We start from the raw sequence: 26122 nt of genomic DNA, 5'->3' as shown, positions 1-26122 counted from the left end.
AAATTCATATTTAATTTAAATTTCTTCTCAATTTTCTTTTTTAAAATAATTTTAAATTTTTTTTATATTTTTATAAATCGTAAAAATTTGTCCGATTTCATCAATGGTCGTATCATTGACTCGTCTTGATAGGCATCACATATCGGTGGAACAAATGAAAGTTGTAAGTATTAAATTTAATTTTTAAATATTATTTAAGAATTTTTTATTTATGCATTTTTAGATAATTATTAATTTATTATTTGTTATAAAAGGCTGTAGATCGAGTATTGGAATGCAATATCCGGAATATGTATGCTCCTCCATCACCGTTGGTAGAGAACTACCTGCGGGAAGCGGGTTTCTGGCACGTGGCGACGATGGGTCGGGGATGCAAGTTGGACCCGAAACTGATCAGTGCGTTGATCGAGAGGTGGAGACCCAAGACGCACACATTCCATCTTCCATGTGGAGAGTGCACTATAACTCTAGAAGATGTTAGTCTGCAATTGGGATTGCCGGTGGACGGGCACCCAGTCACCGAGTCTGCCCAATCTAGCAATTGGGAGGCTGTGTGCTACGAGTTTTGGGGCGCTATTCCGGAGAAAATGGAGGGAGGTAAGGTCGAGATGGGCTGGTTACGTGACACATTCCCTGATCCGAATGAAGATTCAACCGAAATTGAAAGAATCTGATATGCTCGGGCATACATTCTTCAATTAATTGGAGGTTATCTGATGCCCGACACGTCACAGAGCCGCGTACATCTAAGATGGCTACTAAAACTGGTTGATTTTAGAGTAGCCGGTGAATTTAGTTGGGGGTCTGTCATCTTGGCAACATTATATCGGGAGATGTGCGCGGCGACGCGACCAAGGAGAGCAAACATCGGAGGTTGCCTGTCACTACTGTAGTCATGGGCACGGTTTCGATTTCCATTTCTACGTCCTCGAGTGAACCACCCATATACATTCCCACTCATAACGAGGTAAATTTTATTATATTACATTTTACAATTATTAGGTAGATTTTTAAAAATAAAAGTATGCTAAAAATTTGTTTAATTAGGTGGAACCATCCGGCAAGTTATGCTCGATTACCGTCCTGTCTTGAAGATATACGGCTTCTATTGGACCAACGGTCGGAAGCAGAAGTAAGTATTATTGCAAATAGATATTTCCATACATTCGCTATTCGATTGATATTTAGTATTTAGTATTTAGTATTATGTATATAACTAATATTTCTATCATGTTCATATAATTTCAATGGACACCATATGAGGATCCGGCAATTCGGGCAGTAATCCCGGAAGAGTTTTTACAAAATCTACAAGCTTGGCACGTGAAAGTCGTGTTGGTCAACTACGCAACCGTGGAGCCGCACCAGACAGATAGAGTGCTACGACAGTTTGGATGTATACAACCGATTCCGGTGGATCTGAGGTGTTTGACGATCAACACAAAATCGACCTTCGGTAATTAAATACGGATTGACCGAGATACTGGTCTGAGTACACGAAAATATGGGAAGATTGGTATGAATATCTACCTACTCGGGAACCAATCATCGTTTCGGAGTTATCGTGCGTTCCAGAATACATGCCATGGCTTAGGATCCATGGCAAGCCGTATTTACTGACGCCAGAGGAGAGGCAGCGGCAAATACGTGTCGAAAGGGTAAGGTGCGGGCCTCTAAATCCAAGACGACAAGACAAATGCAGCCCCTCAACGAGGCCCAGACATTCACCCGGGTCATCATCAGCGGCCATGCAATCACCAGGCCCAACGAGAGCACCGACACCTCCACCCGATGCAGTAGTTGAACCGATGATACCCACGCAACCGCCTTTTCAAATGATGCCAGGTGCGTTTCCTAGTCCTTATATGTACCCTAACCCTTATATGTATCCTTTTCCGAGTCCTATGGCAGGTTGGAGCCAAATGCCACGTTCAGCTCCATTTCGTGTTATGCCGATCGGACCGCCGATGTATAGGCCAGCTGCGCAAGAGGGATCGCAAAGGGGGCTGTCGGGGAGCTCTCCTTTTTACCAATCCCCACCAACGTATAGGTTTCAAACACCGTCCCCGTTCCTGATGCAAACACCTCCACATACATTATTCTTTGAAGGTGGATCATCGTCCCAAGTCCGACAACTAGCTGCCGAACCGGAAGAACCAGAATCCCCACCGGAGGAAGAACAACCGTTGCCGGAAGCTAGAGAAATGAGGAATCCAGCGTGTAACCGTCGACGGCCGCCATGTGGCACTGAATCCCCCGGGCATAGACATTGATGGCCTAGCCTAATTTTTTTGTACAAATATTTTGAATATTTTGATATTATTATATGTGAAAAAATATAAATTTGTTGAGTTATTTTGATATTATTTGATGTAATAATAATTAAAAACCCTGGCCTAATTGTCTTCAAAACCCTTAATTAAAAACCCTAACCTAATTTAATTAAAAACCCTAGTCTAATTTAATTAAAAGCTCTAAACCCTTAAATAAAAGCCCTAACCTAATTTAATTAAAAACCCTAATCCTAACCTAATTCATTTAAAAACCCTAAACCCTTCTACCAATAACCCTAACCCTAATCTAATTTAATTAAAAGCCCTAAACCCTTAAATAAAAACCCTAACCTTAACCTAATTCAATTAAAAACCCTAAACCCTTAAATAAATACCCTAACCCTAACCTAATTTAATTAAAAGCCCTAAACCCTTAAATAAAAACCCTAACCCTAACCTAATTCAATTAAAAACCCTAAACCCTTAATTAAAAACCCTTAATTAAAAACCCTAACCCTAACCTGATTTAATTAAAAGCCCTAAACCCTTAAATAAAAACCCTAACCCTAGTCTAATTCAATTAAAAACCCTAAACCCTTAAATGAAAACCCTAACATTAACATAATTTAATTAAAAACCCTAAACCCTTAAATGAAAACCCTAACCCTAACCTAATTTAATTAAAAACCCTAAACCCTTAATTAAAAACCCTAACCTAATTTAATTAAAAGCCCTAAACCCTTAAATAAAAATCCTAACCCTAATCTAATTCAATTAAAAACCCTAACTCTAACTTAATTTAATTAAAAGCCCTAAACCCTTAAATAAAAACCCTAACCTAATTTAATAAAAACCCTAACCCTAACCTAATTTAATTAAAAACCCTAACCTTAACGTAATGTTAGATTTGGGAAAATGTTTTGACTGGTACTAGCAAATAATAATTTTACTAATCATTAATACAATTTTTTGACTTAATAATTTTACATTCACATAATGTTAGATTTGGAAAAATGTTTTGACTGGTACTAACAAATAATAACTGTATATAATTTGATAATTTTACTAACCATTAATACAATTTTTTGACTTAATACAATTTATCAATTAATAATTTCACAAACTTATTTTTTTTACAATTACATTCAACTATTGCGATTAGGGCATGATCGACTTGTATGGCCTGGATTCCTACACCATCCGCACAACTTCGTTTGGCTGGTTGTTTCTCGGATATCCATATTGTTACATATTCTAGTCGAGCAAGGTCGACCCTTTGGTTTGCGACATAATTCTCTATCCGGTAACAACTTAAAAGGAGCAAGAGATACGGGCAGCCACTTACGTTCATCTAGGATCGGTGGAAAAACGTGTCTCCATACGTTGTACATGTTTTCTAATTTGTACACTTCGTCCACATAACTCATCGGATCCAGATAGAGTTTCTGACAAGCTACAATAACATGAGCGCATGGATACCGAAGTGCATCAAACATCCCACAGTCACAAGTCCTATTTCGCAAGTGTACACGATATTGCCCGCTAACAACACCTTGGTGCGGTCTGTCAAACTCTGTCATGCGAAACCATAAATTGTCTTGATCGTGACACACTGTGTGCATGGTGTTTGCCCTCGCCTTGACCTTGTTAATTTTTTGAACTACCTTACTGCACCATACATGGCCTCCCTGCATCTGGCCTGCATAACTTGCTGCTCGCTTTAGAAATAGCGCCGCCAAATGAAAATATGTCTCTCGCACAACCGATGTTATCGGTAGATGGCGCGTTCCTTTAAGAACAAAATTTATGCATTCTACCAAGTTCGACGTCATATGGCCATATCGTAGGCCGTCGTCGTATGCTTGTGCCCACTGTTCGAAACGTATGTTACAAAGGTAGTCCGCCCTTTCGCCGTTTTGGGATCGTAAAATTGCCAACATCTCGTGAAAACGACCTTTATTTATTTCATACCCTGCCAATATAATATCATAGCGAATAATTTATACCACTTCTACCAATAAAACTAATTCAAATTGACAAACGAAATAACACAGATATAGACTAAATACCCATGTTGGTCACTTGTCGTCGTTCGCTCTTAGATGGATATTGCCTGTAGTAGTTCGAAGCAACATGTCTTAGGCAATATCTATGGTGTGTGCGCTGCCATAAGCTTCCCTCTCGATCAAATGCAGCTAGTATACCGGTGCCCCGATCTGAAATAACACAGATATCAGGTTGGGGGCATACATGCCTCCTTAACCTAGAGAGAAAGAAATCTCAGTCATCAGACGACTCCCCCGGTGTTATTGCAAAAACAATTGGAAGAATTCTCCCACCGACATCCTGTGCCACTGCAAGCAATAGCCGATGAGTATACCTACCGAACATGAAGGTACCGTCAATTTGTACCAACGGCTTGCAGTATGGAAATGCGTCTTGGCATTGCTTAAAGGTCCAAAACAGGCGTTTGAACACTTGGCATCCACGTAGCAATCGGCTGTTGTAGTACGCATGTTCCGTTTCAAGGTCTGTGATGGCACCGAGGACGTTTCTCTCTAGCACCTGACACCACTGTCATATTTCATTATATGAGGCGTCCCACCCACTATGCATCTTCTCCAACGCCTTTTGCTTAGCTAACCAAGCCTTGCGGTAAGAGGGCATGTACCCCATTTGGCTACGGATATTGGCATTAACACCGGCACTGAAGTCCTAGTATCTGCCTTTATCGTGGGCAGTATCAAGCTAGCTAACATAGCTGAATCCATTTTCGGATGATCTTGTGAAACACCTACAAATGGAGTACATTAAATAATTAATAATTACATAATAAAAGTATTATTCAGATACAGTTAATACTGTACCTGCAGCGTATGTATGTCGACCTTTGTACTTTTTTATATCCCACAACCCTGTCCTTTTCCTTAACGAGGCTAAATTTTCCATGAACATGTGTCGTCTTGCACCGTACACTTCGCCTCAAACTTATCAGATTTTGATTTAACGACGTGGTAGTTAACGCCATTTTTGATGCTATGTTGTTTCAAAGCACCAATAGAACTATCCTTGTTGGTAAACTGATTACCAACTTCAAGTTCACCGAAATCTACCCCCGAACTTGTACAATCACACAACCGGTGTGGTAGATCTGGAAACTCTAATGCATCATCTGCTGACAGATCGACATTATACATGTGGGCTAGATGTGAGTATGCTCTGAATCGTGGATTTTCTTCCTCATCTGAACTCCTGTCAGCATCTTCAGCCTCTGTTGGAATAGGCTCCGGTTCAGAAAATAAGCCAACTTCTGCACCATCCGGCCCGGGCTCTCGAGGTGGATCCACATCCGAGTCATCTTCTAACCCATAATCATCTGCAGTGTACGAGGTCCCCTCACCGGTTGACGTCGTAGGGAGTACATCATCCCTTCTTCTGGGCATTTGATAACGTCCCTAATTGAATGTAGATTGCCACCCGCTAGAACTTGATGCCGCTTCCCAGTACGTATTTCCAGCATCAAACATTGAGCCACCAACGTACATGTCCCATCCACCGACAGAGTGTCTTGCAGGGGATGTGCAATCGACACCGCTACCGAACATGGGCTGTTTCGTATTTTGTAACCCGCTGACCGAGTGTTGGCCAGGGTTGGTGTATACATCTCGAACACCGGTCGCTGGTACATCAGTTGGCGATGTAAATTGTACATATTACTCAATATAAGTTGTTCCACTAGCAAGATGAGTCTGCACCATTGCCTCTAAGCTACGAGCACCTTTTATGTCGAACGAGTCACATGTAACTGGATCAACAGAAGAACAAAATCGATAAGTGATAGACAGAACTTTCATTGGCGTCATTCCAAAAATTTTACGTCTAATCCTTTTACGAAGTTCTGTCAAATCTATGTTCTGGTTAAAAACCAGTCGCACCGTATTCTCCGACAAAAAAACAACACCATTCTCGGTGTGGCAAACCTCACCATCGTAGTAAATAATAGCACTAATACGTTCACTCATATTTGAAACTCTAACCTTCTTAGCCTCTCTAAATTGTTTCTACTGTGACTTATGCATTCTGAGAACATTTTCTGCCTAATTTATAGCCTCAGCCCAAACATGCTACTGTAGCAAAATCGCGTCCATTAGGGCGCGATTTCACAAATTCTTCCCAAATAGCATCCTGGTATAAGCGATTTTATGTTATTTGCTCAGAAACGTCAAAAAAAATTATAGATTAAAAGACCTACTGTAGCAAAAGCGCGCTGACGAGGCCGCAATTTCATAAATTCTTCTCAAATAGCATCCTGCTGGAAGCGATTTTATACTATTTGCTCAAAAACGTCAAAAAAATAATTATTTCTTCCGTGACCTACTGTAGCAAAAGTGCGTCCACGAGGGCGCGATTTCATAAATTCTTCTCAAATACCATCCTGCTAGAAGCGATTTTATATTATTTTATTAGAAATGTCAACTCGAAATTATTTTTTCCAGGACCCTAAAACCTTAAAAAGCTTGAACCCTAAACCCTAAAAGCCAAAAATACCTAATGTGGGAAAAACCGCGAAATCGTGTCCACGTCAGCGCGATGTCAGTGCGCACGCCAGGAAATCGCGTCCACGTCAGCGCGAGTTGTTGACGTGGACGCAATTTCTTGGCGCGTACACTGACATCGCGCTGACGTGGACACGATTTCGCTGTATTTGGACCATTCCGGTAAATAATAAAATAATAGGCCCATTTCGGTAATTTTTGAAAAAATAGGGCTTTTATTGGTAAATTCCCCATCGTGAACATAAGCAGCTCTAAAGTAAATCTATTTATGGTTTGAGCTATTCATCTAGACCTAAAGACCTATCTAAATTTTGAGAAGGTTTGTGCAAGAATAATAGACTTGTTTAAAATATGGACTGGACTTGAGCATTCAAGGCTTGAGGTTGATCCAACTTGTTTTTAAGTTTGTAATATTTTATATTATATTACTTTTATATATTATATCATGTATAACACATCAAAATTAAATCTATAATAATATATAATACTACTACAATATAAACATTAAAAAATGTTAAGATAATTTTATATAATATTTTAATAAATGAAAAAGTATATAAAATTTTAAAAATATGGATGGTTTTGGGTAAAATTGTAAACTTATATTTCGAGCCAGGCAGAGCTTAGGCAAACAAAAAGTGTGTTAATATCATGCTTAAGCCCAGATCGAACTTGGATCGGACTAGCTCAACCCGTGAATTAAATTTAAAAATAAAATATTATACAATTTTTTTGTCAAACTATTATATCATTTGAAATTTAAAAAATTAAAAAAAACTCCTAATATTTTTGTAATTAAATTTAAATGAAATATATTTTCATTAATAAATAGTAATTCGAGTCAGGTTAAATTTGTTAGAGGTCAAAAAAACCTTTTATCCATGTTTAATCTAAGTCGAGCCCACCTTATCAGATTGATGGCGGATTGTTCGCCTTTTAAACAATTTTTCACAAGAGAGGAATCTACTTACATCGGTGATTTTACACTTTTTCATAATTTTTGATACAATTAATATTTCAACAATCCAACTATTAAATTTATCAATATTTTTGTACTTGTCATGCATGTAAAATCAATTCAATATTTCATCTTATCAATTTTAAAATATTGACAATATATATATAATGATTGAAAGGTTTTTTCATATAAAATAAATAGTTAATTTTTTTTTAATTTATACCAAGCTGGATAGGCATGATAGAGAAATTATTAAAATATTAATAATATAAAAAGTTATATATATATATATTTTTTGCGTGTGTTTTAAACAAGAGTTTTATAAATTAATGAACCCGGTCCAAAACTTCCAATTGGTTGACACATAAGCCCGATCAGAGGTATTTGGATTAAGCCCAAACTAAGTAGATCGAACCTGTCCATCTTAAAATTCTCAAAATTCCAATTTTGTCCACAATTAAGCATCAAAATTCCCATTTAAGATTATTATTTCATTTCCCTAAACAAGAAGCAGCAGCCTTCATCAGTCAATCTCCAAAAAAGTTGTGGAGAAAAAAATATTACGTTTGGGAAGCGAGAAAGTGCGAGAAAATGAGCGGAGCAGGAAAGAAAGTAGTGGATGTGGCTTTCAAAGCAGGAAAGAGCATTGATTGGGAAGGGATGGCGAAGCTTTTGGTCTCCGATGAGGCTCGCAAAGAGTTCGCCACTCTTCGTCGCACTTTCGATGAAGTTAACTCCACTTTGCAGACCAAGTTCAGTCAGGTTAGGGTTTTCTATTCTCTCCCATCTCTTTTTTTTTAATAACTTAGGACCATTGGGTTAATCTATAATTAGATCTTTAGGGTTTTAGTCTTTTTTTGGTTTATTAATGTTATTTATTGAAATAAATAATCATTTTTGAAGCTTCTATTTGTCAGTAAGGGTGATTTTTCATTTGATGCTTGTATTAACTTTCTTGGTGATAATCTGATTCTGTTAAGCAGGAACCTGAGCCTATCGATTGGGAATATTATAGAAAAGGAATCGGCTCGCGATTGGTGGATATGTACAAAGAGGCTTATGAGAGTAAGTTTTTTTTGTCATGGTTGGGTTTTCTTTCTATACTATTTCCTAGTTGCCCCCTTTATTCTTAGATCTGTTGTAGGGTTCCTAAAAGCATAAAAATGGTCTGCTTGCCTCATGTTTGAGGCCCTCACATGGTTGCAGTTTCCTTGATTTGTGAATTGAATTCACTTTTGTTTAAGCTCTGCTTCTTGTTATGAGATGATAATTTTATGATTCGGATGATGATATGGTCACCTTGACTAGCTACAATGTTCCTTTTTCGTTTTTATTGTCTCGGAATAATTAGTGAAGTGTGGAATTTAATTCTGTCATCCATTCTTCGATTGTGGATTTTTTTATCTTTGTTAAACATATTCCGATGGCCCTATTGCCTATATGGATGTTGTGTTCATCGATTGTTATATTTTTTTTATAGGAAAGTTCTTAATATTGTATATAAACGTGATTCTTGTTGTATATAAACCTGATTCTTGTCCAAAACGCTGTAAAAGTTTCTATAGAACAACTATGATTCTCATTACTCCTATGCTTTGGATGTTTGATGTAAAATAAACTTTAACTCAGACCTTTATTTGTTACAAAAGAAAAAAGAAAAGAAAAGAACAATGTTTCTCAACCAATGAACTAGATGATTTTCAGGTTTTTTTTACGGTAAGGTGTTCCTCGAGCACCTTCTTGGAATTAACTGTGTTAAATGGAGCTGCTTCCTTTTCACTGTTTACTTGGCATATTGGTTGGTTACAATGTATAACTCTCTCTTTAGTGTAATTTCTTTGCTTTGATTATAGTGATTTGTCTAACCGGGTTGTCACTTGGCTACAACTTTTGGAATCCATGGTTTATTGTGTGAGTGGTTTCGATGAAGCTGTGGGGAGTTTGCGATTTCATCTGTTTTAATTTTATCTACATTTTGAGTTATTAACTCTCATCTTTACACATTTTATATGCTTCCTTTCAGGCGTAGAGATCCCCAAGTTTGTTGACACAGTCACTCCTCAATTCAAACCGAAATTTGATGCATTGGTGAGAATCAACAGCATTCTTGATCCTCTTTTACCTGCCTCAGTGGTTTTGGTTTTCTTTTTCATCATCTGATTTGGTTATTACTTGTGGTTAATAGTTGGTTGAATTGAAAGAAGCAGAGGAGAAATCTTTGAAAGAGTCCGAGCGTTTGGAGAAAGAAATTGCCGACGTTCAGGAACTGAAGGTAATTGCAAAACACTGCCCAAATGAATCTTCTCTTTATTGTAATTGTAGTTGCAATTGTTGATTTTTGTTCTATTCTTTTTTCTTTATTTGAACAGCAAAAGATCAGCACCATGACAGCAGATGAGTACTTTGAGAAACATCCCGAACTGAAAAAGAAATTCGATGATGAGATCCGCAATGACAATTGGGGCTATTGACATGTTTGGTAATATAAGGGTCAGGCTATAAAACAGTCCCAACCAGTATTTCTGAGTTGGTCTTATTATTTCTTTTGTTGTTTTAACCCCAAATGATGATTACCGAAACTCTGTTTTTTGTGGTAATTTCATCGGGAACTAATAATATTATAATTCACTTGAGAACCAAAGTGGATATTGCAAGACATGCTTTTCATTTAAGTGGCATCCATGTTCATGAGGAACATTCTTTTATTTCATCTGCCTCATTTGGGATGTGCAAAGCTAATGAATAAATCCTTATTTTTAGAGTGGAACCACGTACAAGTTGTAATGTTGATTCTTAATCTAGCTTAAATAACTTTTGGCATTGCCTTTATGGTTCAGAAGTGTGCAAAAAGTATGATTTGTAAATTTTAAGTGGATGATGTTGTGAACGATGTTAGGGTGGGTTTGAATGGATGGTGTGTAAACAACAGTGACGGTGAGATTAGATGCCGTAGTAATATTGTTACGTGAGTGTAAAATGGCAGTGAAATTAGATATTGTAGTAATATTATAACGTGAGACAAAAGTAAGCTAAATGCATTGCATTTCATCGTCTATACAAACTCACCCTTTAATTTGATAATAACGATTACTGTGAAATTAGTTAATATTATTAACTTAGTTAATTTAAGTGATATTTTCAAGTAATTTAATTTAAGTATATAAATTATATATTTGGTATTATTAATATTATAACGAATACTTTGAACAAAATAATAATGATAACAATTATTATTAGTTTGAGAATAACAATTATTTTTAGATCCATGCATCTATGCAATTTAATTATTACAAAAATAATACATAATCATATTTTCAAATTAAAGTGAACTCATTAAAATACAAGTAATGACATCTTATAGCTTTTATTGCATAATCAAGTGCATTGTCGAATTCACTATCATCATCACTTTCACCATCATGCATATCGTTTGGCTTAGTAATATTTCTCATATTCGCTATCATTATTTCCATATTTCATAACATTTACATTATTTAAACCTTGATGTTTTCGAATAAAACTGTGTATCGTCATTGTAGCAACAACGATAAACTTTTGTTATTCAAAATTATAACTTGGCATGTCCCTTAAAATTGTCCATTTTTTTAAGTATGTCAATAGTTTGCTCAATCACACTACATACTGATAAATGTGCATGACTGAATACTTCTTCTTTACCAGATATAAGTCTACATTTATTAAAGTCAAAGTAAATGATATCCTTCTCCTTTATACGGTTCAAAAAAACCTTTCATTTTTAAGATGTCCAAAATCAACAAAATAATATTTCCTATACGTCATTAGATAATAACCAATCAATTAAATCACATTTAACCATAATGTTTTAAGTTGAGACCCGTTTTCGTTCGATCTCAAGAATTTATTCATTTGGTGAAAGAATCGTCGCAATATGTGTATTATCAATTGCACATATACAACCCCAAATAAATAATCATATTTAGTATTCATGCATATTCAAAGCAAACAAGCATATTAAAATATAATATTGTACTCTAATATGTTACCTTAAAATACAACATATCTAAAATTCATTGTGTATTTGTTCACGTTTTGACCTAAAAGTACAGTCATCAATTACAATTCTATTAATAGTCAACTTTGAAACTTTCTCAGGCATGATTGTAAAGTATTAACTTATTGATCCGAACCTTTGAAATGTCCATTGATATTGAGAAACTTTTGCATCAACACTCAACATATGCAAAAAAAAAAATAGTACAAACAAACATTTCATGAGAAAAAATGTTTCTTACAACTTTACAATTATATCGTTTTCAAAACCCTCAACAATCTTTTAACACCATGTTTGGTTGGGGGAAATGAAATATCATTCTCCCTTATTCATTGAATAGTAAATCATTCCTTTGTTTGGTTGAACGTAATACTAATTTAATGGAATGACCATTACTTCCCTATTATTTGTTTTCTCGTAATAGCTATTTTTTGGAATGGCTATTCCATGAAATATTAAATAACAAAAAAAAAAGATTAATTTCTAGATTAGTCCTTTAAAACTTGGACTTAGAAAATATAAAGATATATTTTAATATAATTTAATATAAAACTAAAAAATTAATATAATTTAAAATAAAATATTTTAATATAATTTAATATAAAAATAATTATATTAAAAATATTATTAAATTATATATTATTTTATTAAATTATATTAAATAATAATTATATTAAAATATGATTAAATTATTTATTATTTTATTAGATCTTATTAAATTTTAATAACAATAACAATAATCATCTACTTAAAAAAATTCTGCTAAGGGTACTTTGGTCATTTTAATTTTTCTCCTTGTGCTATTACAACATCATTCCATTCAACCAAATACAAGAATACTATTACAGTTCTATTCTACTCCATTCAACCAAACAATTGAATTACCGATTATAGCCCTTACAACTCTATTTCATTACAGCGAACCAAGCGTAGTACAAATACGGTTGATAACATTTTGAAATTAATCATGCAACGTGAATCATGACCATCAAGAATCTCTTGGACTTATGTTTCAACTGATTTTTTCTAATTCATACATGGTTATTTCAATAAACATTTCTTATAATATAACTTCACAACATATGTTGCAACACTGAATAACCTATTAAAACTTTTCGTATGGTATCAATACTACCATAGCAGGTATCAGTGCCATAACTTGATTTGCTTATGTATTGATACTCGTTCTATGAGTGTCAATACCTTTGTTCAATTAAACATGCTTTGTATGTGTCGATACTTGATTGCAGGTTAGTCCCAAAACATACATCATACAATTTTAAACTATGCCATATCAATTTTTAACATTAAACTAGCACAAGTTAAAAACCCAAACAAAAAAAAAAAGAAATAACTCATTAAACAACTATCATACCTTGAAGAGCCATGTCTGCAATTGTTTTTGAAACATGGGTCTAAAAATTGGTTTGGTAGTAACTGAATGTTTGTAGATAAATCCTAAAGTTATGCTTGAATGAAAAAAATTGTTACTTCACTTTGTATTTGGGTGGATATGAATAAGTTTAATATAAGTGAATTAGTATTTTTGACCTGAAAAGTACTTTTTGAAAATACTTTTGGTTCTAAGCCCAATCTATTTGGGTTTGCTACTGCAGTTAAAGTGTTTTGTAAAAAACACCCTAAAAGCAATCTCGAAGAAGCTCTTAAACGCACCTTTAAAATCACAATTTTAAATTAAACTTATTGTAACTTAGAGTTCACTCAACTCGAATTTATTATCGCATGATACCAAATAATATTATATGATTTAAATTTTGTTTTGATCTAAGTGTTTCAATTGTTTTGGTGTACTCATATTCATGACCCGACCATAGTAGCAGGTAGACCTATTCATGGGCCGGGTCGCCCGACTTGGCCCGAATGATTGTCCGAAAAGCGGGAGAGTTTGAATAAAAATATAGATCCAAAAAAAGAGTTTGGGCAAAAAGATAAAGCCCGTTTAGAAAACATATTGAGCCACATGTAAGACTTTTTTGGCCCGAGCCCGGCCCGACCCAAATATACAAAAAATTGATGGGTGTCGAATCCACCAATATAAACCTACACCTAATTTTGCAAATTTAAGCAGTATAGGGAGTAGGGTCGATCCCTCAGAGACTGGGTTTACTGCAAATTGTTACTCTCTTGACCAGATTTATGTCGGAGCAGTTGTCGTGCCCAAGAAATTTGGGGGGAGGATAAAATAAAAAACCTAGAACCTGAAATAAATAAATAAAATGCGTAAAAAGTAAAAGCTGAAAATAAATAATAAAAAGCAGTTAAATAAATCTGAAGAAAAATTAATTAAAATAAGCTCAGCTTTAAGCACTGATTTTTCCTCGTCTTTGAACTGATCCTCGAAATTAGATGAACTCCTCTTTTCCAATAAGCTAGTTATAGCTACCAAGGACGCCTCGGACACCAACTCTTCCTTGTGTAAATTAGTTATGGAACGTCCAATAACTAACCCTTACCGATCGAATAACCACGAAACGTTCGTGATTTAGAACTCCGGCAGCTTTGCGTTCTAGAAGAGCCTAGCTCGAACCAATGCCCTCAACCGCGTGGGACATTTAAATCCGGTTACTACTTCCCTTGACAGAACCAAACAGCAATCTCCACTTGGCACGCCAATGTGTTCACAGAAAATCGATTAGAAACGTTCCTTTCGGAATTCCAACTGTACGTCTAACCACACTAAATCAAACGACGTCTTTTTTGACTTAATGTTGATCTGACTTTGTGAGTTGACAAAATCGTACTCTTAATCCGAAGAAATAATAAGTACTAGAATTTAGGAGTTAATTTGCTCGGGTGCATAACTCACGGGTTTTGACGAGGCTAATTCCGGCCTAAAGCTGAAATGGATACTTAATAATAATAAAAACTTGGTAATTAAAAACTTGATTAATGACTTGATTCAAGACTTGATGATAAAATGAACAAAGTAGTCCACTATTTATACTAGTGGCTTTGCTAAATTAAGAGCCAACTAGTATAGAAAATCAAGGAATAAAATATTAAAAATCCCTACATAATCTCCCACTAAGTCAACAAAAATTTTAGCTAATTAATCTTAAAAAAATTCTGCTTTGGTCCTCCTTCTTTTCTTCTTTCTTCAATCTAGCCCAATTGTCTCATTTTTCTTATATTTAGCCCCAAATTGCACCCCTGCACAAAATTCAACAAAAACATGGAAAAATTAGTGGTGCACTCTCATAAATTAACCAATTTAATTACATAAAATATGTAACTTTAGCATTTAATCAAATCCCCCCTACTTAGCTTATGCTAGTCCTCGAGCATTTTGTATGTATCTGCAAAAAGAAAAAAAATTTCTCCAAAATAGGACTTGACCACCATTGTTTGCACAATTCAACAATTTAATCCTAACACATTAACATCTCAAATAACCTAGCCTAAGAAGTAAGTAAATATATTTCAAAATTTATTAGAGCTTGATAGACCTACCCCTAATTTATTTTTATTTATAATAATAATAATTTTTTGTGTACTTAGGATATTTTCAATTTTTTTTACGCGAGACAAGATGACAACCCAAGCACCATGTTCTGGTTACTCGATTCGGATGTCTCTAAGTGGGTTATTTCGCCCTACTCGTGATAGCTTGTTAGCGGAGTGAGTGCAAAGAAATTAGATAGTCACACAAACCTTTTTGCGCGAGATGTGATGACAACCCAAGCACCACATTCCAGTTACTCAGCCCGATGTACAACCTCAATTTTTCACTCTTAACATTCGTATCAGAGGAGTATTTATTCATTTCTTCTTCTTTTTTTCTCTTTTTTTTTCTTTTTCTTTTTAAGAAGAGAAGGCAAAAAATTGACATGTGATATAAGGTAGGCAATCAAGAAAATTCATAATTCCTAAAAAAAAAAAAATTCTTATCCACTAAGTCTAGGCTATTGAAAAGTTTATGTGTAAAGAACTAATAGCTAAATAGGTCAAACCATAAGTGTACCATCCTAATTTATCAAAAGAAAAATTTTACCTTTCACGGAAAACATGCAAAAACAGCGACAACGAATAAGTAAAATAGAACCAAAATATGTTCCCTTCCCCTACCTATTTTACATTGTCCCTAATGTAATTTGAATTGAATTAAATGATAAAAAGTAAAGGTAAGTAGGGAAAGGAAAAAGAAACTCCCCATGCATTTCATCGTCGTGGAGGGTTGCCTAGTAGGTGTGTCCACGGTGTTAAATGGTGGGTAGGTGGATTAGGCCTTGGCTGAAATTAAAAGAATTTTGTGGGCTGACATGGGGGATTTAATTTTGTCTTGGAATGTCTCCCTACAAAATAAAAATAAAAAAAATAATAAGAAAAAAAATTAAAACTAAAATGTGTATTTTTTATTTCTTGAATTTATTAGCTAAGCTATAAACTCGAGAAATAAATTATTAAAAACCAAGATTACGAGATTTGATAAAACTGTCGTGATACATGCACCAAGTAAGTTCCTAGGAAAGAGAGGTGAGTCACAATGGACATTCTTAAGTACCAAGTCTTTCCTTAGACAGAACTGATCCTCGACATGCATTTTCATTTTCCGTTTTACCAAAAATTTTATTTGCATAAAGGGAAAAATTTGGGTTGCCTCCCAACAGCGCTTTGTTTAACGTCGTTAGCTCGACGACCTATTATTCAAATTCTGGGCTCCTCGAGAACAATTGTAAGTGTTGCCAGTCCCCGGCAATGGCGCCAAAACTGATGGGTGTCGAATCCACCAATATAAACCTACACCTAATTTTTCAAATTTAAGCAGTATAGGGAGTAGGGTCGATCCCTCAGAGACTGGGTTTACTGCAAATTGTTGCTCTCTTGACCAGATTTATATCGGTGCAGTTGTCGTGCCCAAGAAATTTGGGGGAGGATAAAATAAAAAACCTGGAACCTGAAATAAATAAATAAAATGCGTAAAAAGTAAAAGCTGAAAATAAATAATAAAAAGCAGTTAAATAAATCTGAAGAAAAATTAATTAAAATAAGCTCAGCTTTAGACACGGATTTTTCCTCGTCTTTGAACCGATCCTCGAAATTAAATGAACTCCTCTTTTCCAATAAGCTAGTTATAGCTACCAAGGACGCCTCAGACACCAACTCTTCCTTATGTAAATTAGTTATGGAACGTCCAATAACTAACCTTTACCGATCGAACAACCACGAAACGTTCGTGATTTAGAACTCCGGCAGCTTTGCGTTCTAGAAGAGCCTAGCTCGAACCAATGCCCTCAACCGCGTGGGACATTTAAATCCGGTTACTACTTCCCTTGACAGAACCAAACAGCAATCTCCACTTGGCACGCCAATGTGTTCACAGAAAACCGATTAGAAACGTTCCTTTCGGAATTCCAACTGTACGTCTAACCACACTAAATCAAACGACGTCTTTTTTGACTTAATGTTGATCTGACTTTGTGAGTTGACAAAATCGTACTCTTAATCCGAAGAAATAATAAGTACTGGAATTTAGGAGTTAATTTGCTCGGGTGCGTAATTCACGGGTTTTGACGAGGCTAATTCCGGCCTAAAGCTGAAATGGATACTTAATAAAAAAAAAACTTGGTAATTAAAAACTTGATTAATGACTTGATTCATGACTTGATTCAAGACTTGATGATAAAATGAACAAAGTGGTCCACTATTTATACTAGTGGCTTTACTAAATTAAGAGCCAACTAGTATAGAAAATCAAGGAATAAAATATTAAAAATCCCTACATAATCTCCTACTAAGTCAACAAAAATTTCAGCTAATTAATCTTGGAAAAATTCTGCTTTGGTCCTCCTTTGCTTCTTTCTTCAATCTAGCCTAATTGTCTCCTTTTTCTTCTATTTAGCCCCAAATTGCACCCCTGCACAAAATTCAACAAAAAACATGGAAAAATTAGTGGTGCACTCTCATAAATTAACCAATTTAATTACATAAAATATGTAACTTTAGCATTTAATCAAAAATTCTGCTCCTTTTACTTAGCTGTTTTTTTTTGCTATTTTCTTGTTATTTTTTTTACTATTTTGCTACTATTTCATTATTATATTGGTACTATTTTGTTGTTATTGTTTAAATATTGTACAACTATTGTTGTATTATTAATTTTATTACTATTTTAGAGGTATTTGTTTGTTAAATTAGACCTATTTTAGTATTATTTAAGTATACATATATATTTATTATCAATTTGTTGACAAACAATTATTTTAATATTTTTAGTATTTTTGATGTATTATATTTTTTAAAAAATTTATAAAATAAATAATATAAAAAATTAATACAAATAGACCAGACCAGAACCGAATTTTAATAATTTTATCCGGACTGAGTTTGAACAAAATTTTAAGCCCTTTTTTTGGACTAGACCAAACAAATATCCTAAACTTTTGGCTCAACCCAACCCATGAATGTCTCTATCAAGTAAAAAGCTTTAATATCTTAAACCAAATATTAGTATTAATTTAATTAACATCACGATGAATTTGAGAATTTAAGGATTCTTTAAAAATTGTATAAATATAATATAAATAATTTAATTAAATTATTAAAAAATTAATAATTTCATATTTTAATTTTATATGCATGTAATTGAAATATATTAATATATTTGGGCTACAATATTTATAAAATATACATGTAATATTTAAAAAATGTCCATAAACCAGATTCATATAAAAAGGCATTTTCAATCTATACAAGTGAAAAATAAGAACGATATATGAAAACTGGATTTAAGATACAAAACGTAACCTAAAAGCCCATCAACCAATCATCCTTGGCACCGGCATATACTAAATATATAGTTCAAAAACAAAGTCAAGTAAGGTTACAAAAATGAGTAGTAAACTGCAACAAAAATTACATGTCTTTTACCCCAAAAGAAAAAGGTGTTGTCAACAAATTAAATTTGAAGAACTTGCTACTATACCCCAAGTGCACAAAATTTTCTAACCAAAAAAATCCAGAGGTCTTTTGGAAGGATTTTTAGCCTTACTCAGATTTTAGCCAATTTCTTTTGGGACAGTTGATCCTCTTCATTTTTTACCATGGCTTTCTTTGCCAACTCGTAGCCGGCAAAGTTCATGGCGCCTAAGGGAGCAATCCAGAAAAACCGGGGTACTGCTCCTTTAAACAGACCGAGAGGTCCCTCGTGACGGAGTATAGAAAAGGCTACCACTGACATAGATATGGGTCGGCCCCCTGGAGCAGTCATCATTCTAGTTTTCATGACATCAAAAGGTGTAGTGACAACGGCAGCTAACCCTCCAGATACAGCTCCAACGGCAATAGTTTCCCATGGTTCCAGTTCCCGTTGAAGAAGTTGTTGGGCAAGCTAAAACAAGATGCAGAACCCAAATGATAATTCTTATAAAAGGTAAGCAACAAAGTTGTAGATGAAAAATATTTTTTGATAGAGTCCATTTACCGCGGGAGACTATATCAAGTACACAAAATTTCTAGGAATATTTTCCAATAAAAGACGGCCTAGACCAACGTCATATAAATCTGTAGTTCATTAGAGATCTATATACATACTGGTTTTGAATGGAGTTTTATAATTATAAGGAGCTTGCTTATCTAAGACAAAGCACCTTTTTAGCACTGATGCATGGGTGATACAAACAAAGTTCTAGTGCCTTGAGCATGGGCTTTGACTACACCAACAAATGACTCTCGGGATAAATAAAAGTTCTCAATCTAAAGACAAATATCTATACCACCAACAAATATTGAGTGTAACATAAATGACATTGCACTCCAAAGAGAACACAAGTTCAAACTTGGAGACAACATTCTTGAGAGGGGCACTCACAAATCCCCAAAAGGATTAGTTTTCATGGACCATAGAATGAACATGGAAGATACCTTGGTTATACAAAAAAAAAAAAAAGAAGAAAAGAAAAAAAGACAACAATCAATACCTTTTTGGATTCAGCATAGAGGCCCATTCCAGCAACATAGAATGGCACCTCACGGCAGAGAGTGGCTCCAGTCCCACGGAAAAAACCTTTTAGACCGTCTTGGTTCCAAGTACCAACAATAGCTTCTCCAACGTTGTCAAAAAGACCAGCTTGCAAACGCTGCTTTAGTACCTCACAAGGAATCCGCACCGCTGTTCCCAAAAGTGTACTGCAGAATGATGCCATGGATTGAACCTACATAACATGTAACTACAAATTTTAGCACGGTTAGCAAAAAAAGTGTACCATACTGAAATTGGGAATTTGAGTGTTCAAAGATCAGTTCCTTCAGCATGAGCAAAAACAGAGACAAACCCACAAAAGCACATTAGGATGCACTAGCATACAAAGGAGTGATAAACTTCTTGAGCACATAAAAACACAAACAAAAAAAAAAAAAAACAAGAGGATTTGAAAACCAGAGTAATGGGTAAATGCTAACTTGAAGTTAGATGTTACTTTTCAAAGTGGTATTGAAGATAAAATTGTATTAAACAGTTTCGAGTTTGCTTTATTCCGTTCCCCTCAAAAAACAAAGTTATGTTCTACTTCATTCATAGAGTGTGTATCAAAAGTTCACTATGCATGACCTCAAGAACCCCAGACAAATATTTGAATAAGGTAGCCCGTTCAATATCGCTTACGCAACAAAGAAGAGACTTCAGCTTCAACATGCGACTTTTACTTTTTCTTAGGAACGGCACTTGTAAGGAAATTTGAGCAATGTACGATAAATTCCTTACGATAGGAAAACCAAGGAAAGCTAAAGCTTAGTGTTATAAAGAAACAAGAGAAACCCAACCACAATTTCTTAGGTTATTTTTTATGTTCGTGCATAGAGTGCACATCAAAAGTGCACCATGCATGACTGCAGGATCCCTGGACAAATATTTGAATAAGGTAAGACTGTTCAACATAGCTTATGCAATGAGAAGAAGAAACTTCAGCTTCACAAGCAACTTGTCCATTTTCTTATTTCTAAGGAAATTTGTGCAATGTACGATATTCTTTCCAATGGGAAAACTAAGGAAAGCAAAAGCTTAGTGTTATAGAGAAACAAAAGAAACTCGATCACTATTGTGCATTGAATAATAGTGCAACAAGAAGTACCTGGATGTCTGGGAGGTTTGGAGCAACATTGATCAGTACAAGTTTACTTGCTTCAAATATTCCTGTTCGCAGGCCATGGCTGCAATGTTGAAAGAAAGCCAATCAGACAAATAAATGAAAGAAAAGAAAAGCCAAATCGAAGTCAGAAAAGAACAGAAAATATATAAAACCTTGAAAACTGTCCAAGAATTGCAGGGATTGAACCCCGATATAACCCCCGTACTCCAATTTGTGGAAGCTTTGAAATAATTTCAGGGAAGGTAAGCGTTGATGCTTGAACTCGAGTCTGATAAAAAAAGAAGCAGAAAGAACAGAAAAAGATATATCAAGAAAAGCCCTGTTGATTGTCACAAGATGTATTCCATAAAAGAGAATGGCATAGCCTAATACTAACAAAAAAAATGAGCTGTTTCAGAAAGAAAGCATGCAAGACTATGTGCATCTTTAAGCATACACTCCTTTGACCCCTTTTTGAGCTTAAGTGCTTTTTACTATTGATACTTTATTTTGTTTAATCATGAACAAGGATCAGTGAAGAGTCCGTAGGGGAACTTAGAACTACCAAAAAGATGCCTCTACCAAATGAAGGAGACAAAAAAATCTTATAACAAATATTGAAGTAAACAACATTACATTACATAATAAGCAGGGGCAAGAAGACACGTAGAACCAGTTACACAATAAGTTGAAAATGTTCCGTTACTTGCACAACTAGGCCAAAGCCCGAACTATATTTATCAAAGAAAATGGACAAAACTCAGGTACCAGGAAACTGTATCAAATTATGGAGTACTTGAATAAGGCTTCCAGAAAATGTACGTAAAACTGAAAAGCAAGTGTCTAACAGCATTAGCAGGTTTATATTGCACAAAAGCAAGCACAAAAAATTTTAAACAAAGACCACCTGTAATATAACTTAACATATTGTAAGTTTCACAAAGACTATTTCCACCACATGTGAAGGAATATTAATGGTTATGAAAGTGAATGTCACACATGAGCTCTCCAATCTCCATACTCCACACAGACAAATAAACACTAAGATGGCAGATTAGATGTGTCCTTGCAGAAGAACAAAAAGATATGATGACTAGATGTTAACAGTTAGTAGATTTTATTATGTAAAACAGCAATCAGCTGAAGAACGTGCCTTTATAGTATCAACTGGGTGCAGTAAAGATGTGGAGAGTGCACATGAAAGACCCCCAGCCAACGCGGATTTAAGAACACTTCCAGCATGTATTTCCACAGGTGGTGCAACAGCAACAACAGTTGCAGCTTCAAACCAGATATTCCTTGATGTAATATAAAAGGAAGTAATGTCAAAGTGAGTCGCTACAAAACTAGTGAAAAGGAGTGCACATGCAAAGCAAAAAGTATATGTTTACCAAAGGAGAAAGGAAGGTGAAGGTAGCCACTAGTAGTATTAGGCTGCCAAAACTTTAGACTAAACATATACATGGTTCAATTAGAACTAATAGCTTTTTTAACAAGATATCCAAAACAGGAAGTACAGAGCAGTACTGCGGTAGAAAAAAACAATTTCACAAAAAGGACCTACATACAATAACTGGGTAGCCATGATCCAAATTATAAAGTTTTAATTTTGAAAGATACAGCCTGAACAGAAAGGCAATCCAATCATAAATAAAATTAGAACTTGAGCTTCAGCTGCAGTTCCTAAATAAGACTAAAATGGAATTATTAATCTTACCGAGGGTCATCTTGAAGTAGGCGATCAGAAGGCAACAGAAGCATAAAATTGCGGAAGTGTCCATATGAAATAGATTCTTCAGTGTCTGCATTCAGAAATCGCATCATAGCAACAGCATTGTCTTCATTTGCAGGAAGTCCAGCATTTTTAAGTGAGGCCAATATTTCACTTTTCTGGAGGGTCCCAGACTTGCTTAAACAGAGAGAAGTATAAGCTCGAAGAATAGTTGGCTCCTTCTGTTCCATCAAAGACAAAAACTGCTTCCAATTGAAAGATTTAGAAAACAGATGACTTCTCGTGCGGCGCATGAATTCCCGAGCATATCTCTGTGGCAATTTTCTTTTTCTCATAGCAACTTCAAGATCTTCTAAAGTTACATGTCCGTCACCATCTCTATCCAATTCTTCAAAGAACCTCCTCCCTAGAAGAAGAATACATGAGTAAAATTGGTGCATAGCTAGTTTACTGTACTAATCTTAATCACCATGGCAAAGTACCCAACATGAAATTAATGCTACAAAAACTCAAAGAATATGAACTCATTGAGGAGAAAGTTTGATAAATCTAATGAGTAGAAGACAAATTATCAATGATAAGTCATAAAAACAAAAACAGAACTTATGTTATGCTGGAATATTACAATCTGAAATTCAGAATCTTCAAGTTCAATTAGGATTAACGGAAAGGAGTTAACCAAAATCAGAATCCTACATACACAGTTCATAAACTTCCACCATGAAGAGAAACACACTAACGGATGCTGCAATTCAAGGAACCAAACAAAGTGAAAGAAAAAGATGCAACAGTAGTTATTCACTAAGTTGCCTGAGAAACCATACCTTCAGACTCTGTGTATCTGAAGAAATCCTGCACAGAGAATAATTTCTTCTTGTCAGGATGGTCTTGTGAAGAGCGGCCCAAAAGCGGTAGAAGCTCAACCAATTCTGTCAGTGAGACGGTGGATAAGGTGGATCTCAAACGCTCCACATTTGATAGAGGAATGCTAAGAATCCCACTGGCCAGTTTCTGTGGGGAATTACCAGTCGATTCTTCCCTACGTCCGGTACTAACATCATCATCACCCTCTTCATTCACATGAGAAGCAACTCCAACCATACCTGACGGAACACCTCCCACTCTAGCAAACTTCAAATTTCCCAAAAACCCATTTACATCAGCTTTTTGACCTTCCCAAATGCTTGCCACTACTTTAAAGTAATCAAACTGAGAGGGAGGAGATGGAGTCTGTGGACATTCACAGTGCTTACGATTACTTTCCTGTAGAAGTTGATCAAACTTCTGAAGATTTTGAGTCAACTGATCAAGAATAAGCCCTATAAAACATTCAACATGTTTCCCATCACTATGTTCCAAACCCTCATTCTTTGCACTAAACTGAGCCTTTGCCTCTCTATGCTTACACTCAGATGAAGCCTTTGATTTCATGTCATGAGTACTTGAATGTCGACACCCTTTATCTTTGTCACCCATTTTCTGAATTCTTTTCCTACCCGTGTTAAACGAGCTTGGTATAGCCTGAACAAAACCGTTAACCAACACTGACCAAGTAGCAGAAAACTGAAAGCAATTCATACAAGACCCTTCATCTCTATCCACATCCTTTTCTTTCAATCCTTTCCTAACCGCCTCAACCTTCTCGTCGTTCTTGCCATTTCCTGGCGAAAACATTCCTATAAAAGCCTTGATCGGAACTTTAACAGACGGCCCTTTCTTTCTCTCTTCACTACCAAGACAACATTGCCCATTATTAAGAATACTACCAAAATTACCATTACTCTTCTTCATACCAAATATTTGAACCTTATCATTCCTATCACTAACATTCAATTGGGGAACCAATTCAACAAGCTTTCCTTTATCATTCGACACCCCGAAACAACTTTCGACATCTTTTGCAGCTTTCTTAATACCCAATTCAAGAGGTAAAAATGCTTCTTTTACAAATTGAATCGAATTCGAAATCGATTCAATTGGATCATTTTTAGACAACATTACTCTTACCACCTCAAAAAACTCCTAATTCTTCAGTACAATGTTCTCCCCTCTGGAAATTCAACAAGAACCATATTCAACACACTTAAAAAATAAAAACATAATAATTGAAAAACCAAATCTTCAAGCAACTCAAAGGATGAAAAAAGATTATACTTCTAAAAAATCATATCAAAAAATAGATTCGAACAACCCGAAATCTTTAATTTCCTAAAATAAAAAGCAAAATTTGCACTTCTCCTAAGATTCTTACACCAACTTAAAAAGAACCCAACAAGCTAGAACCACAATAACACAAAATAAAAAAACCCAGAAGGAAAACTAAATCTATAGCCAATAAAAAGGATATACAAATGAATTAAAAGGAGAATTTACTTGGGAGGAGGATCCGTTGAAGAAACCGATGCTGCTTCTTAAAGCAAATCAAGCTTATCCATACTGACAAAATAGATAAATGGGGTATTAGTTTCTTGTCTGTTCCGTTGAAGAAGATACTATTTTCACCCGACAAAAAGAGCAAAAAGAAAAAAGAAAATTATATCTCCAAAATGGGTTCTTCAGAATTCTGAGTTCTCAGTTCCTCTTGAAGTGAAACAAAGGGCTGTTTCAAAAAGGAAAATGGAAATTCAAGGACTAAATGCTAAATTTAACCCCCTTTTTCGATTTTCTTTTAAAGATAGCGAGAGATATGGTTGTGGGGTGGCAAAGCAGGAACCTAAGAAGGAAGAAGAAGAATAGGCCTCTGGTTTTTTGTATTTATTTATTTATTTTGATATTTTATTTTTATCGAATTATGGAAATGTTTAATTGGGGATAAATAAGCAGGAATGGATAAAAGGCTGACGCAAGGCTCTGTAGGACCTCTGTTAGGACTTCCATTTCTCCAAAGTATAATAATAATTTTATTTAAATTTAAATCTAAAAATCGAAGTATTTATCCATTTGGTAAAAAATAATAATAATAATTGAAATACTGTATAATAATTTTTATCTTTGTCTATTTGTGGTTACTTTTAAGTAAACTTCTATTTTTATACAAAAACAATTATTATTATAATTTTCTTTATTATTAAGTGCTATCTGAGAAATAAATAAAATAATTATTTAATTAAAAAATATTAACTCAATTAGCATTATCGTAAAATTTTAAACTAAATTGTTGTTTATTATAAAAATATTTAAAATATATTAAGAAACCCAAAATATATATGCTTGTGAATAAGCATAAATCTTGCTACATATGCATAAAACATTTTAACAGACAATAAATTATTAAAGGCTTTAGTGTACAAAATTATTTTTGAAAAAATATGTGTGGGAAAATAAACAAAAGTTGGATTAGTGGCTAAAAATCGGTTGCCAAATAAAAATTTGACATCTACCTTTCTTTTGCACTTGTTCTTGACACGTTTCTTTTAAGACTTAATTTTACACCTGAGTTTTTAGTGAAAAATTAATTTGAAAAAAAAACCCTTTTTATCTTTCTTTT

At 34.8% G+C, this 26122-nt stretch overlaps 2 protein-coding genes across 2 annotated transcripts; one reads left to right on the top strand and one right to left on the bottom strand.

Annotated features, from left to right (window-relative positions):
• Positions 1-8247: 8247 nt before the first annotated feature.
• LOC107922615 (ATP synthase subunit d, mitochondrial) lies at positions 8248-10492 on the top strand. Its single transcript, XM_016852727.2, has 5 exons — positions 8248-8549; positions 8771-8852; positions 9811-9875; positions 9973-10059; positions 10157-10492. The coding sequence occupies exons 1-5, from the start codon at positions 8379-8381 to the stop codon at positions 10256-10258; spliced, it is 507 nt and encodes a 168-aa protein (XP_016708216.1). The 5' UTR covers positions 8248-8378; the 3' UTR covers positions 10259-10492.
• An 8089-nt stretch (positions 10493-18581) lies between these two features.
• On the bottom strand, positions 18582-25437 carry LOC107922131 (mitochondrial substrate carrier family protein C). Its single transcript, XM_016851983.2, has 8 exons — positions 25009-25437; positions 23460-24685; positions 22621-23041; positions 22057-22201; positions 21077-21192; positions 20907-20985; positions 19758-19991; positions 18582-19168 (listed from the first exon to the last, which is right to left on the bottom strand). The coding sequence occupies exons 2-8, from the start codon at positions 24631-24633 to the stop codon at positions 18830-18832; spliced, it is 2508 nt and encodes an 835-aa protein (XP_016707472.1). The 5' UTR covers positions 24634-24685; positions 25009-25437; the 3' UTR covers positions 18582-18829.
• Positions 25438-26122: the final 685 nt, after the last annotated feature.

Source organism: Gossypium hirsutum, chromosome D01 (assembly GCF_007990345.1).
Source record: "Gossypium hirsutum isolate 1008001.06 chromosome D01, Gossypium_hirsutum_v2.1, whole genome shotgun sequence".
NCBI lineage: Eukaryota > Viridiplantae > Streptophyta > Magnoliopsida > Malvales > Malvaceae > Gossypium > Gossypium hirsutum.
This window is presented reverse-complemented; position numbering and strand designations above follow the sequence as displayed.

Coding starts and splice junctions, on each gene's coding strand:
- LOC107922615 (XM_016852727.2), top strand. CDS start 8,379: ATGAGCGGAGCAGGAAAGAAAGTAGTGGATGTGGCTTTCAAAGCAGGA. Junction 9,876..9,972: donor AACCGAAATTTGATGCATTG/GTGAGAATCAAC, acceptor TGTGGTTAATAG/TTGGTTGAATTGAAAGAAGC. Junction 10,060..10,156: donor CCGACGTTCAGGAACTGAAG/GTAATTGCAAAA, acceptor TTATTTGAACAG/CAAAAGATCAGCACCATGAC.
- LOC107922131 (XM_016851983.2), bottom strand. CDS start 24,633: ATGTTGTCTAAAAATGATCCAATTGAATCGATTTCGAATTCGATTCAA. Junction 23,042..23,459: donor CAGATACACAGAGTCTGAAG/GTATGGTTTCTC, acceptor TTCTTCTTCTAG/GGAGGAGGTTCTTTGAAGAA. Junction 22,202..22,620: donor CTACTTCAAGATGACCCTCG/GTAAGATTAATA, acceptor TATTACATCAAG/GAATATCTGGTTTGAAGCTG.